This window comes from Haliotis rubra, unplaced genomic scaffold, assembly GCF_003918875.1.
Source record: "Haliotis rubra isolate DU_JTF1 unplaced genomic scaffold, ASM391887v1 Scf271, whole genome shotgun sequence".
NCBI classification, from domain to species: Eukaryota; Metazoa; Mollusca; class Gastropoda; order Lepetellida; family Haliotidae; genus Haliotis; species Haliotis rubra.
The window spans coordinates 94,891-109,066 of NW_025766792.1; the positions used below are offsets into that span (position 1 = coordinate 94,891).

Consider the following 14,176-nt stretch of genomic DNA (forward strand, 5'->3'; position numbering starts at 1 on the left):
AACAATTAAAACGTGGTCCACAAATCTGCCTCTCAAAGCATGCCCACGTGCCTGTAGGGGGTCACCAGACACCCGTCGTGCCAGACTATACACTGTGTGTTGGTATCAAGGCACGGGTGCTCGAAATATTTCTAAAGTGAGAACAATTTAATAATGTGCTGAATGCCCGAGAAGTCACGGGTGAAGACAATCAACACGATAGGAAGGGCTGCATCATGTCAATAACACTCAAATCACTCAAAAAACACGGGTTCCTGTCAGACAGTGATCATTAATCTCTTAATGCCATATTCGTCGATAACAGAACAATATCTGCGATGTGACGGTCACTGGCGATACAGATAAGGCGATCTCAGGAAGTGGTAGAGATTTCACAGGAATACTCAACGAGCGCATACTTCTGTTGGAATGGGGTGAGAATGAAATTTCTTTTTTTTTCACTTGACCTTCAGTTTGGAAGTACACAACAGTTTCCTGAGTCTGAAATGTACTGGAAGGAATCCTTGGCATTTGATGTGATCTTCGTTTGGATAATTCTTTCTAAGTTGATGTGATTAAAATTATACCCCAGGAAACCATGGGTAAAACGCAACGAGGACCAAATGTTGAATTTGGATGTTCATTCTAACTAGGTCTAATTTTGAACGATATATATTTGATCTAGCAGTCGTGGAATGGCCATGGTCGTTTCCCGTTGTGGAATTGTCATAAAAATACATTTAAATCGCTTGCTTCGCCGTTCCGCACTTGCTTGAAATTTGAAACCTGTTGAAACCTTCATTGAAGCCTGTTTAAACATTGAGGACAAGGGGGAGACGAAGGAACATCTATTCATGATGAAGAGGTGTCTGAAGAAAGCAATGACAGCAATAGGTATCGTGAAGGCGGTCACCAGCAGGTGCCTGTTCGCTGCCCATGGGTTTGTGTGCATCTGGAGAGTGGTGGTGATGAAGGGAGACCCTCTCTACTGGTGTCTCACAGGCTCGCTCCCGCTGCTCATTCTGGAAGGAGTTTTTACATTGAAGAAAAAGAAGGGCAGAGAGTGGAAATGGTATGATGTTATTTACTTCTCTTTTAATACCACCCTGGTGTGTTAAGTATCCCTCGAGGCTGTTTTGAAGTGTTATGGTTTAAACATATTTTTATTCCGTCAATACAGAAACCTGGATAGGCGAACAAGCCAAGTGGCTTATATAAACGCCGCTCCAGTTCAAGGTTCCAATATAGCTGCATACATATTTGAAATAGTCCGACAAGAAAAGAATACTACTGAAACAAAATTACACTCAGAAAAATGATTGAATAATAAATATTTGGTTATGGTGTTGGTTGAGCCTAGCAACGAAAAGAGCTGCCGCAGAAAATCAAGTACTAGTAATATAAATCTTGTCTTGCGTTGAATATACATGTATATGTAGAGGTGATAATCACTGGAAGCGCTTACTTTTAGAAATGAACTGGTGTAATGAGTTTAGAATGTCACAATTTGTTGAGTTATCCAATGCGCCGTTACCGTATAAGGTAGTTTTCACATCGTATCCTTGAATATAAAAATACACCGTTGTTCTTAAATTTTGATAGTTCCGACATGTAAAAAGGTAGTGAATGACGTCTTCGTTATAATGACCACATGAACACTATCTGTCTGCGTTCAGATCACTACAGCCGAGCTTGAGGCGACAATGGATGATTTGACAAAATCTAGTCCCAAGATTTAAATCGAAGTAGTTGTCAGTTTCTGTTGGATTTATCATGGTTTTAAACTGCCTCACGGAAATAGCGTTTACAGCTCCATCGGGCAATGAATTCCACGACATAATCGCGCTCGGTAAAAATGACTGAGAATATCTTTGGGTTCTACAGTTAGTAGTTTGAATGGAAGTACTATCTCTGAAGTGTTATCAATCTGTCTGTTTAATATATAAAATTGATTCTCTTCTCAGTTTCATGAAATATGTTTCTAATCATCATTAATTGTTACATGGATATGTTTCTCATTGATTTACCTCTCTGCGTATTCAAGTTGGATTTTGTTCAGTAAGCTATGAAAGGGTAGGGGCGCGTCGCTTCCCCCATGCATAAAGAGACAACTAAAGTGATACATGCGTAATAAATACTGGCAAAAAAACCTCATAATGAAACTTTTATCCGTAACTTGTAAGATTCGACATAAAGAAGACAGTTATTAGGGTTAAGTCTACTGAAGTCGAGTAGAAAACTTGTCACCAATGCGCAAGTGCAAATGTGAGAACAAGTTTTGTATTACTAACAGTTCCAGAATCCCTAATACACCATTATACAATCTAGAATTTGGTACTCCACAATCGAGCACCAGACTGAGACTCGCTGAACCTGTCGCACTAAGTAAACCTGTCTCTAGACTGACAATAGCACACCGGGTCTGAAATACAACAAGCTATGGTTTCTGTGACACTATCTTAAGGAGTTTGTTTGATTTTGTTCACAGTAGATCTTAGTGTCTCACTCGCGTACAACTACCCTACCATTTAACAAAATATAGTGTCCAGAGTTTTGATAAAGATCCGCATTGACAAATTCAACTTTCCAATAGTCAACTTTCCTTTTATGTCGTGCAGTATTCAAACAGCTCCAGGCTTCTGTATGAACATTTCACGTCTTTTGAGTTAACACCGAACATCCTAGTACTAAGGTAAACATTTTTTAAATGGACGCATCACTGACAAAATGATGTTCGGCGCAGTTCCTACTTGGACGTGTACCATACAGGCCAATACAGGCCAGGACGTGTACCATACAGGCCAATACAGGCCAGGACGTGTACCATACACGCCAATACAGGCCAGGACGTGTACCATACACGCCAATACAGGCCAGGACGTGTACCATACAGGCCAATACAGGCCAGGACGTGTACCATACAGGCCAATACAGGCCAGGACGTGTACCATACAGGCCAATACAGGCCAGGACGTGTACCATACAGGCCAATACAGGCCAGGACGTGTACCATACAGGCCAATACAGGCCAGGACGTGCACCATACAGGCCAATACAGGCCAGGACGTGCACCATACAGGCCAATACAGGCCAGGACGTGTACCATACAGGCCAATACAGGCCAGGACGTGTACCATACAGGCCAATACAGGCCAGGACGTGTACCATACAGGCCCGTGTTTTTAAGGTGAACATGTGACCTCCATTCGTTTAAAACGGGTTCCACTGGGGCGCGGACGTGCGTGTGTGTTTGTGTACAGTGAGGAAGTTTAGTTTTACGCAATAGCAGCAATATTCCAGCAACATCACGGCGGGGGACACCAGAAATAGGCTTCACCCATTATACCTAGGCTACATTCAGCTTATCGTGACCACCTGGTATCATCACTAATGCTCGATAGTGATCCATCAACACGAGCTCTTGATATAGTTGGAGTTGTACTGTCAACGTCAGGCACAGATTTGTAATGGATATGGGGAGAGTTTTGTCGCTATTATATTATCATCACTAATGCTTGGTAGTGATCCATCAACACGAGCTCTTGATATAGTTGGAATTGTACTGTCAACGTCAGGCACAGATTTGGGGGGAGTTTTGTCGCTATTATATTATCATCACTAATGCTCGATAGTGATCCATCAACACGAGCTCTTGATATAGTTGGAATTGTACTGTCAACGTCAGGCACAGATTTGGGGGGAGTTTTGTCGCTATTATATTATCATCACTAATGCTCGATAGTGATCCATCAACACGAGCTCTTGATATAGTTGGAATTGTACTGTCAACGTCAGGCACAGATTTGGGGGGAGTTTTGTCGCTATTATATTATCATCACTACTGCTCGATAGTGATCCATCAACACGAGCTCTTGATATAGTTGGAATTGTACTGTCAACGTCAGGCACAGATTTGTAATGGATATGGGGAGAGTTTTGTCGCTATTATATTATCATCACTAATGCTTGATAGTGATCCATCAACACGAGCTCTTGATATAGTTGGAATTGTACTGTCAACGTCAGGCACAGATTTGTAATGGATATGGGGAGAGTTTTGTCGCTATTATATTATCATCACTAATGCTTGATAGTGATCCATCAACACGAGCTCTTGATATAGTTGGAATTGTACTGTCAACGTCAGGCACAGATTTGGGGGGAGTTTTGTCGCTATTATATTATCATCACTAATGCTTGATAGTGATCCATCAACACGAGCTCTTGATATAGTTGGAATTGTACTGTCAACGTCAGGCACAGATTTGGGGGGAGTTTTGTCGCTATTATATTATCATCACTAATGCTCGAGTGTGATCCATCAACACGAGCTCTTGATATAGTTGGAATTGTACTGTCAACGTCAGGCACAGATTTGTAATGGATATGGGGAGAGTTTTGTCGCTATTATATTATCATCACTAATGCTCGATAGTGATCCATCAACACGAGCTCTTGATATAGTTGGAATTGTACTGTCAACGTCAGGCACAGATTTGTAATGGATATGGGGAGACTTTTGTCGCTATTATATTATCATCACTAATGCTTGATAGTGATCCATCAACACGAGCTCTTGATATAGTTGGAATTGTACTGTCAACGTCAGGCACAGATTTGTAATGGATATGGGGAGAGTTTTGTCGCTATTATATTATCATCACTAATGCTCGATAGTGATCCATCAACACGAGCTCTTGATATAGTTGGAATTGTACTGTCAACGTCAGGCACAGATTTGGGGGGAGTTTTGTCGCTATTATATTATCATCACGATAGTGATTGGCTTGCCTCATTTATTTGTACAAATTTGAAACAAATATCGTTGTCCGTTGTGTACTGTTGCATTTATTAATCTAGTTGATAAGGACGACCTGTGAATACAGCGATGTTCGTGACAAGGCTTGCCTTATGTGTCCACCTGTGATATCTTATCACGTGTTCTCGCATATACATATATAGTCGTGTATTAATTAAGCACCACCTTATTTTGAAAAGCAGATGTGATGCTGCAGAAACGTTAGGGTATAGCCATCAATTTAATCAACCTGTAGTTAAAGAAGTTTACCCACTGACAGTTTTACAAATACCATAACCTATTCTATTTTTTATGAAAGAATATGTTGATGAAAATGTGATGGGTCTTAATTTTTACCCAAAATAACTATTCCTCTCCTGCTCAAACTACACAATTAAATTAATTTTGACTAAAAATAACAATTCTGTTATATACCAAGATGACATTTACACTTTAAGTAAGCTTTAATTATGCATAATCAGGATGAACCCGAATGTCCAAGATTCAGACCTTTTTCAGATTGCTAATTCAGATTGTAATCAATAAACACTACTCCTTGCCGGATACTGATGATTACAGCTAAAATCTGTTTGTTGTGTTTGTAAAGCACCTTTTACTGCATTTTAAAAGTTTCCTGTTTTTAGTTTGACAGTAACTTTTTCAAAATCTTAGTTTACAAACTTTCATCCATTCACAATAAATAACGAATTTATAGGCCACACAACAACAAAAATCAATTATTACTTTCACTTTTCAAAATAAGGTAACTTGTTTCAGGACAGAAAAACACCTGTTTTAAATATAGACAATTATCCTAAATTAAGTACATGGTAATTTCACTGATGTTTTCGTTTTTGAAATGTTAAATGCTTGCTCTATCAAATTATAAAGGTTATTATTTGGAAAGACTTTAGAATTTCATTTCAAACCAAACTTATTGGTAAAAATACAGGGTGATGCTTTGTTTATATATATATATAAGCTGATGCGGTGGGGTAGCCTCGTGGTTAAAGCGTTCGCTATTCACGCCGAAGATCCGGTTTCGATTCCACACGTGTACAATGTGGGAAGCCCGTTTCTGGAGACCCCCGCCGTGATATTGCTGGAAGATTGCTAAAAACTGCGCAAAACCCAATTCACTCACTCACATGGTCATGATATAGCTTGAATGGTATAATCGACTCTGCCTGTAGCAGAGACTACATAAGGGTGCCGAAAGGGTTTTGTCGATTTTAAAAACAACTGGCTTAACTAAACGTAATATTATGTTACGTAAATTATAACGTATGATGACCTCGTCGGGAAGTAGAACAAGAGTGTGCTCGGAGAGCGGAAGGTTGGAGATTCGATCCCCGGCTTGGTACTACCCAAGCTCGATACAATATTGTACTTTTTGTTACATTTTGCCTGACGCTCCCCACTTAAGGGATAAAGAAGTACCGGCCGACTTGGAGTAACTGTGTCAAGTACACAAATCTAACAGCGAGTTGATGATTGGCTGTTTTCAGGATATGTCCCAGTGTGCTTCTGTACCTGGCCACAACAGTTCCTGCTATCTGGTTCCTGGAGCTAAACCTCCTGGACAGAAGGATCCTGGCAGTCAGGACGGGGGGCAGGGCATCCGTCAACGCCTCTAGGACCGAGAAGATTACTGTGTGGAACAGCCAGGTAGGACATGAACCGAGACAGAGAGCACTGATCAGTTATTACACGGCATCCTCGACGTTCCACCAACGAGTTCGTTCTCAACTGATCACAAAAGTAGTTTTCGTTGAAAATACAATGGTTTTAGGTCACATTATGTACGATTAATTCCATACATTGTAGCGTGAGCTTGTTTGTGGCAATGTTCATTGCCTCATTAATATAGAGAGTGTGTTTTATCTCTGTAATGTTGGGGTGTATTTTATCTCCGTAATGTTGGGGTGTATTTTATCTCCGTAATGCTGGGATGTATTTTATCTCCGTAATGCTGAGGTGTATTTTATCTCCGTAATGCTGGGGTGTATTTTATCTCCGTAATGTTGGGGAGTATTTATCTCCTTAATGTTGGGTGTATCTTATCAAAGCAACGTTTGGATGTATCTTATCTCCGTAACGTTTGCATGTATCTTATCTCCGTAACGTTGGGCGTATCTTATCAAAGCAACGTTTGAATGTATCCTATCTCCGTAACATTTGGATGTATCTTATATCTGTAACGTTTGAACGTATCTTATTTCTGTATCGTTTGGATGTATCTTATGTCCGTAACGTTGGGGTGTATCTTATCTCCGTAACGTTGGGGTGTATCTTATCTCCGTAACGTTTGGATGCATCTTATCTCCATACTCCGTAACGTTGGGGTGTATCTTATGTCCGTGACGTTTGGGTGCATCTCATCTCCGTAACGTTGGGTGTATCCTATCTCCATAAAGTTGGTGTATCTTATCTCCGTAATGTTTGGGTGCATCTTATCTCCGTAACGTTTGGGCGCATCTTATCTTCGTACTCCGTAACGTTTCGATGTATCTTATCTCCGTTAAATTGGGTGTATATTATCTCCGTAACGTTTGGATGTATCTTATCTCCTTCACGTTGGGTGTATCTTATCTCCGTAGCGTTGGGGTGTATCTTATCTCCGTAGCGTTGGGGTGTATTAGGTCTCTGTAATGTAGCGGGTGTATGTTTGCCTCACTAATTTTGAGGGCACAGTTTAAACATATGAACGACGTCTTGAGACAATTAGTTGTACCAAACTTCACTTATTCGCATTTCTTCACTTGGTGCACCTTTTTACTCTTTTGTATGATGATAGTATATTTAGAAAGAGCACATCTCCACGCAACTAGTACATGCTCAAGGCGCTTGTTCCCTTGATCAACTGATGTATTTTGTCTAGCATTCCTTTAACCAACTGCCTGGGGAATATTCAGCTCATGCAGCCTGTTAGGCGCTACGAGTTATCACACAGTCTCATCCTCACAAGGTACCCATTTGCAGCTGGGTGAACAGGGACGCATAGTCACAGTATTTGTCCAACGATACTGCACATTACTATACCCGCAACTAGGTATCTGCACGTATTCATGTGTCACGTACCGTCGGATGAGTGGGTTCTTTTAAGTGCACACGGTTGTGTGCTACTCACCAGGGGTTGTGACAACACTGAAAGAGCCTGCAAGTAATGTTAGCTACAAGGTTTTTACACCCGGTCACAGGTGGGGATCGATCCAGGCACCTTTCGCTTACTAGTGCGGCGCCTTAGGCAGCTCGCCCATCATGCATCCATGACTTAAGTATCAGGGTTATTGTCCAGATGGAGAGATGTTTGTGACTACATTTAGGGATTCCACTGCCTATTCTTCTTTCAGATAAGTATCCCAGTCATATTCGCCCCTGACGACTGGTGCAAGATACTGGAGCAGATGATGCTGCTTGTCCTCATCATTGGACGATGGCTGCTGCCCAAGGGGGAGATAACCCGTGAACAACTCTCCCAGCTCCTGCTGGTGTACATCGGGATGGCTGCAGATATCATCGAGCTGTTTGAAGCCTTTAAGGAGAAGGAAGTCCGTTACAACAAGATCCTTACCATGATCATCCTGTCCATGTGGACTGCCAGTCTCATGCAGTTCACGTTTGTCCTAACTGCCACCAAGTCAAAACGAATGCGCCCTGTCCTGTTTCACTCCGGGAGCTCAGCCTCCACAGTCTCCCTGGGAGGGAAGCCATGCTGCCCCACCGAGGTGATATCTATCATGATCAGTGTCGTGCTTCAGGATGGCCCGTTCCTGATCGTGAGGATGATGTTGATATTCCGATACAGTGTGTTGAGCTACACTAATCTGTTCTTCACATCCAAGAATACTCTTGTCCTTGTTCTTCAGTTCTACCGCCTGTTGGTTTTATTCTGTCAAAAGAAAGACAAATCCACACTGATCATAACTAAGGATGGTTTGAATTCCACTGAAACCACTGACGCGACGGCTAAAACGGGATCGGTGAAAATGACAGGGACTCCAAAGCTGTCCAGGAAGATGAGTTTGGATATAACTCTTGAAAAGCCAGACGGTTTGGCTGAGAGAAGACAATCTTCACTGATAAGGCAAGACTCTGTCACAGATTCCAGCCAGACGCAGGACACTGACGTGATGGACCTCATGACTGAAGAAAGCCATGTCGAGGATGAAGAAGCTGACATCTCTTTTGCTGCAGTTCTGAACGAAGAACCTTCCACAGACAAAGGAAAGTCCAAGAAGAAGAAAAGGAAGAAAGAAGACAAGTCAGGAAAAGGAAAGAGTAAACTTACTCTTGACGACAAAAATCATTGGGCGGATGTCAGGAAGATGGCAACAGCACTAGCGTTCCTGAATGAAACTGGGAAATGTCGAACAGTGGTTGTGAATACTGGCGGTAACGAACATAGGCTGCTGATTGTGGATGAAGCGAGTGCCAAGGAAATGGTTGGCAAGGGACATTGACATTTGCTCTGGAGAGGTGGTTTGGGACCAGATGTATGGCAATATCCATCTTGCATTTGTCAGAGAGCAAGAGACAGTGAATGAATTCAATTTTCGCCATTTTTGTGTGGATTAACCCAGTCATGCCGAAATATGAATTGACTGCAATGAGCCACGAAACAGAGGACTACGCATGATAAGTATATACGATTCGTAGACTGTGAACATCCTCGATCATACAGTGTTTAATATTTTCAAATGATTGTTATAAACACCCTGAACCCGTTGACTACTATAGCCCCAATAGCAACGACACTGAAGAAGAACATTCCCTGAAATCACTGTCACGTGAAAGGCATCAGACATTACGGATAAGAGGAATGGAATTGGTGACGTCTCTTCGGGTGATGGAGGCTTCTGTTTATGATTAAACACAAAATAATACACTTGAACTTCAAGGATGGGTATTGAATAGGATAAAAAGAACTCCTGTTGATTGGACATTTTTCATGCTATGGTTTCATATGTCCGAGGAGGGCTATATCTATATTTACATATGGCCAACATTTTGGAAATATGGTATTGTCATGCCATGTTTGTTTAGGCTCGACAGTGCTGTAATGTTTAGTTCAAGGTAGTATATAACAGATTTAAGGACAAACAACTATTTCTGCCGATAGGACGACAAAAATGTAGCTTTATGAGAAATATCTAAGTGAGATATTCATTCTTTCATTCAACAACAGAGACCTGGAAAATAGAAAAAATACAGTCTCTTATTTGTGCTGGGTGTTTATCAAGAGTGCGATTCATTTTGTAATGAATATTAGTGTAGGAAAATAAATATTCTGGGTGATGCAAACCAATGATTGATATTATCCCCAACGACCATAGTTATCGGTGTAGGAGGACAAGCGGTCAGTTACATCAGCTAGTCGGACGACGCCATGCACTAGTTCCAGGACAAGAAGATGAGTTAGGTGAGATGCCTTGGCAAGACATCCGGAACTGACGGCCCAAACCAACTTTGCCATAGTTTCAAATACACTCTAGATTAAACAAAGCAAGGAAAATAGTATTGGCGCATGAAGTAAAATGTACTAAATCTCAACGAAATCAAAGTATATACTCTTAAAATAAGTAGGGGAATTTCATTTTTGATTTCGATTGAAACAGTTGGGAGATATATCGGAGTCAATCAATGTTAATATGATAATAATGAATGTTTTGAGAGTGCATCACCACTTGCACTTCCTTATGACCATAGTTGATTGTATGGTAATCGCTCATTACAGTTGATTGGTGTGTGCCGTGAAATTTGCACTTTCATCTTCAAACATAAAAACAACGGCTAGAAGCACACACTAACGACTGTGTGATGCAACATGATTGTCAAAATTAATGGTCTACAGTGATTATCGACCTTCTTGAAATCCGTCAAACTCAATAATAACACCCCATGCACGTGTATGGGGCTATTGCGTTGTGCACGTGCATTCCATGCGTTGTGTTTAGGGGTGGTGATATATATAAATGGTAGTGCGTTCATAAGATGCCTGTCTTTGAAAAGTTTGTTAACACTTATACTTCTTCTCCAAATTGAAAGTTCAGGTTAATTGTTTGAAGAGTATATATTGAGAGTCTTACAGCAATCGATACATGCAGGACAGTTGCCCGTACTGTGGTGGGGCAGCAAACACAACCTGTCTGTAATGGACAATGTGCACACACAGTTACAACTGCTCAATGACACGTCACGTTAATAGTGTGTATGAACACCCCTGTTAGCAGAGAACCCGTGACATTCCGTGTTAGAATATTGATCTTTGGTAACATGCTTGTCGTAAGAGGCGACTAACGGGATCGGGTGGTCAGGCTCGCTGACTTGGTTGACACATGTCATCGGTTCCAAGTTGCATAGATCGATGCTCATGCTGCTGATCATTGTCTGGTCGAGACTCGATTATTTACAGACCGCCGCCATATAGCTGGAATATTGCTGAGTGCGGCGTAAAACAAAAAGGAAATTATAACCTGGGGATAACAGCGGGGATACAGTAAACCACCATTAATACATAAACAACGAATAGTGTTTATTTAACATCATCCATGTAATGGCCAAAGAATGAATTTGTTTGGAATGAAAACAATACTTTTCAAAAAATATGTAAATAATATATACTTGCATAACAATATATTTACAAAGTAACAGATTTGAATATCTTCATTTATCAACATTGCACTTGATACAAACTCACCAAGGATGTACAAACTATGCCCATGAAGATCTCCTCGGCACTTGATACAAACTCACCAAGGATGTACAAACTATGCCCATGAAGATCTCCTCAGCACTTGATACAAACTCACCAAGGATGTACAAACTATGCCCATGAAGATCTCCTCAGCACTTGGGCTACAGGACTATTTTACTTCACTGCCTGCTATACTTAATCATCTGGCTAAGGCGAATGTAAAACCGTCATTCCCAACTATGAGTGAGTGAGAACCTGTAACACCCCCAGGGAAGAGAGTTTTTATATGGATGTCAGCTTCTTTATCACGAGGAACACAGGGATGATAAACCAGAAACGTTGTGTTCCTCATAAAAAAGAAGTTGACATCCATAAAAAACCCATTTCTTTCTTATGTGCATCACTTCTAAATGTAGGACCCGTAACACCCCACCGGTGGTACTTGTATATATTCCCCCACCACCCGTGGATACTCTGGGTCGATATACAGTGGGGACGGGGTTATTTGTATGTTTCAGGGAGGGCGCATATAAGCGCTGATTCGTCAATGCACTTAAACACTTGGGGTACACATTTGATCATATACAACTCTGGCACGCTCATGGACGTCACTCCGCACCATGAATTACGACGACTACGTCCAAGACGGAATCTCCGCTCGTCCACTGGGTGACCGTCAGAGCGTGTTATCATTATTTATTTACAGGTAGCATCTAGGAATGACGTCATCATGACGTATCGTATGTTTTGGAATGAGTTGACGATTTTTTCTCCGATGTTGCTGTAAAATGTTCCTTTGATTCACTTGACAGTCTTCCAAGGTAGTCCCGTGCGTAAGTCTCATATTTCCGTGAAGGCGATGGAACTGTCGGAGACTTCGGAGGCTGCAGGTTCAAGTCAACTGAAAATTTAAAAAACGTTTATTTTAAATAGATTGCATTTTGTATCATTAACATCCAGACCTGGATTCAACAATGGCTACATATTTCATCTGACGTGTACTTCAACGTGTAGTCGTTGATGGGATAACTGTTACCTTCTAGGGGCGACACACGTCCTTATAGGCAGTAGACTACTTCTAACACATTTCTCTCTCCAATATCTATTTGAGTGAAGGAAAAATGATTTACAGAAGTAAGATCTTGGTTATCTAACCAAATACGTTGGTTATCAGATCAAAAGCACAACCTTTGAACGCTTTCGGAATGTGTATCATCAGAGACCATATCATATAATCTATTATATGGTCTGTGGTGTCATGTCAGTCAATAATGTCTGATACTGCCCCATTATTGAATTATACCATGTGTTCCCTTGCCTGTGTTCCCTTGCTTGTGTTCCCTTGCTTGTGTTCCCTTGCCTGTGTTTCAGACAAACAGTAGACGTTCTTGTGCATGGGTTTGTCATCGGTACCAGGGGTGGAAATAACCCATTGCCCGACGTGGGCAAGCAAATTTTAATATGATGCTGTTGCAGTGTCCAGTTGACTTTTCAATGTTAATTATGTTGCTATGTAAAAAATCAACAAGAAAATCAGTCGGTATAGTGGAAAAATTATCAAGCCAGGGGATTTAACATGTGCCACTGTACCGAAGTACACTAGCTATTTTAAAGTTATTTCCACCCCTGGGTACCACCGGGAGGGCGAATACTGTGTACCATCACCATTTGCTAGTGATACATTTACATGTTAATATCACAGTCGAAGTCGTACAGTAGACACTGTTCGGGTTTTCAATCTGTTATCATACAAAGGGTATTTTCGTTACATGTACTAACAACAGCGAACGTTTTTAATTCGGGGTTTGTTTGTTTTCGCTTGTATTCTATTAACATGTAACCACAGACAATTGCAAATTTGTTCTACCTTTGAAACGTATTTGTGTTGCCATTGTATATAGTATGCTCTGTTGAGAATGTTTTATCGGAAGATTTGTCTGATTTGATGACACATCAAAAGCTGGGATGTAATGCAGGTTTTAGACAAGGGACGCAACTCGCCACAGAGAACCGCTCCGCTCAAACGACTGAGACACAACTCCTTATTAAGGTAACAAGTTCAATGCAGAAGAAAGGAAGAGGGTTTACCTTTGAACAAGGGCTGTGAATTGTCTGTGGTAAACGTGGGTAGGTGGAAGAGTGGAGGAAAGGAAACCGGAAACCTCGGTATCCATGGAAACAATGGTGGTCGTATGGTAGGTGGAAGTGACGGCGGAAGGGACTGGAGAGGATGTGAGATGATTTGTGGGTAGGTGTCGCATCTTTGCCTCCAAACATCAATCATTCGAACCATACTCTTCTCCTGCTTCCTCCATTTAGCTCTTCTGTTTTGAAACCAAACCTGAAACATACAGACGCGTTCTTTGTATAAACTGGACATATACAACACGCTCATACAACACACATATACTATTGTCTTATACAACACGCATATACTACACGCATATACAACACACATATACAACACGCATATACAACACACATATACAACACATATACAACACACTTATACAACACACATATACAACACCCATATACAACACGCTTATACAACACACATATACAACACGCTTATACAACACACATATACAACACACTTATACAACACATATACAACACACATATACAACACAAATATACAACACGCTTATACAACACACATATACAACACAAATATACAACACACATATACAACACAAATA

The 14,176-nt window shown here is 41.0% G+C and overlaps 1 protein-coding gene across 1 annotated transcript; it reads left to right on the plus strand.

The window, feature by feature from the left end:
- Nucleotides 1–836: 836 nt before the first annotated feature.
- On the plus strand, nucleotides 837–10,058 carry LOC124280695 (transmembrane protein 26-like). Its single transcript, XM_046716681.1, has 3 exons — nucleotides 837–1,051; nucleotides 6,286–6,445; nucleotides 8,131–10,058. Exons 1-3 carry the CDS (start codon nucleotides 837–839, stop codon nucleotides 9,238–9,240), a joined length of 1,485 nt encoding a protein of 494 aa, XP_046572637.1. The 3' UTR covers nucleotides 9,241–10,058.
- The last annotated feature ends 4,118 nt before the right edge of the window (nucleotides 10,059–14,176 follow it).

What these genes read in the sequence shown, in the direction of transcription:
- LOC124280695 (XM_046716681.1), top strand. Translation starts at nt 837, where the DNA reads ATGAAGAGGTGTCTGAAGAAAGCAATGACAGCAATAGGTATCGTGAAG. An exon ending in AAGGGCAGAGAGTGGAAATG is followed by an intron (nt 1,052 to 6,285) that starts GTATGATGTTAT and finishes GGCTGTTTTCAG; the next exon opens with GATATGTCCCAGTGTGCTTC. An exon ending in TTACTGTGTGGAACAGCCAG is followed by an intron (nt 6,446 to 8,130) that starts GTAGGACATGAA and finishes TTCTTCTTTCAG; the next exon opens with ATAAGTATCCCAGTCATATT.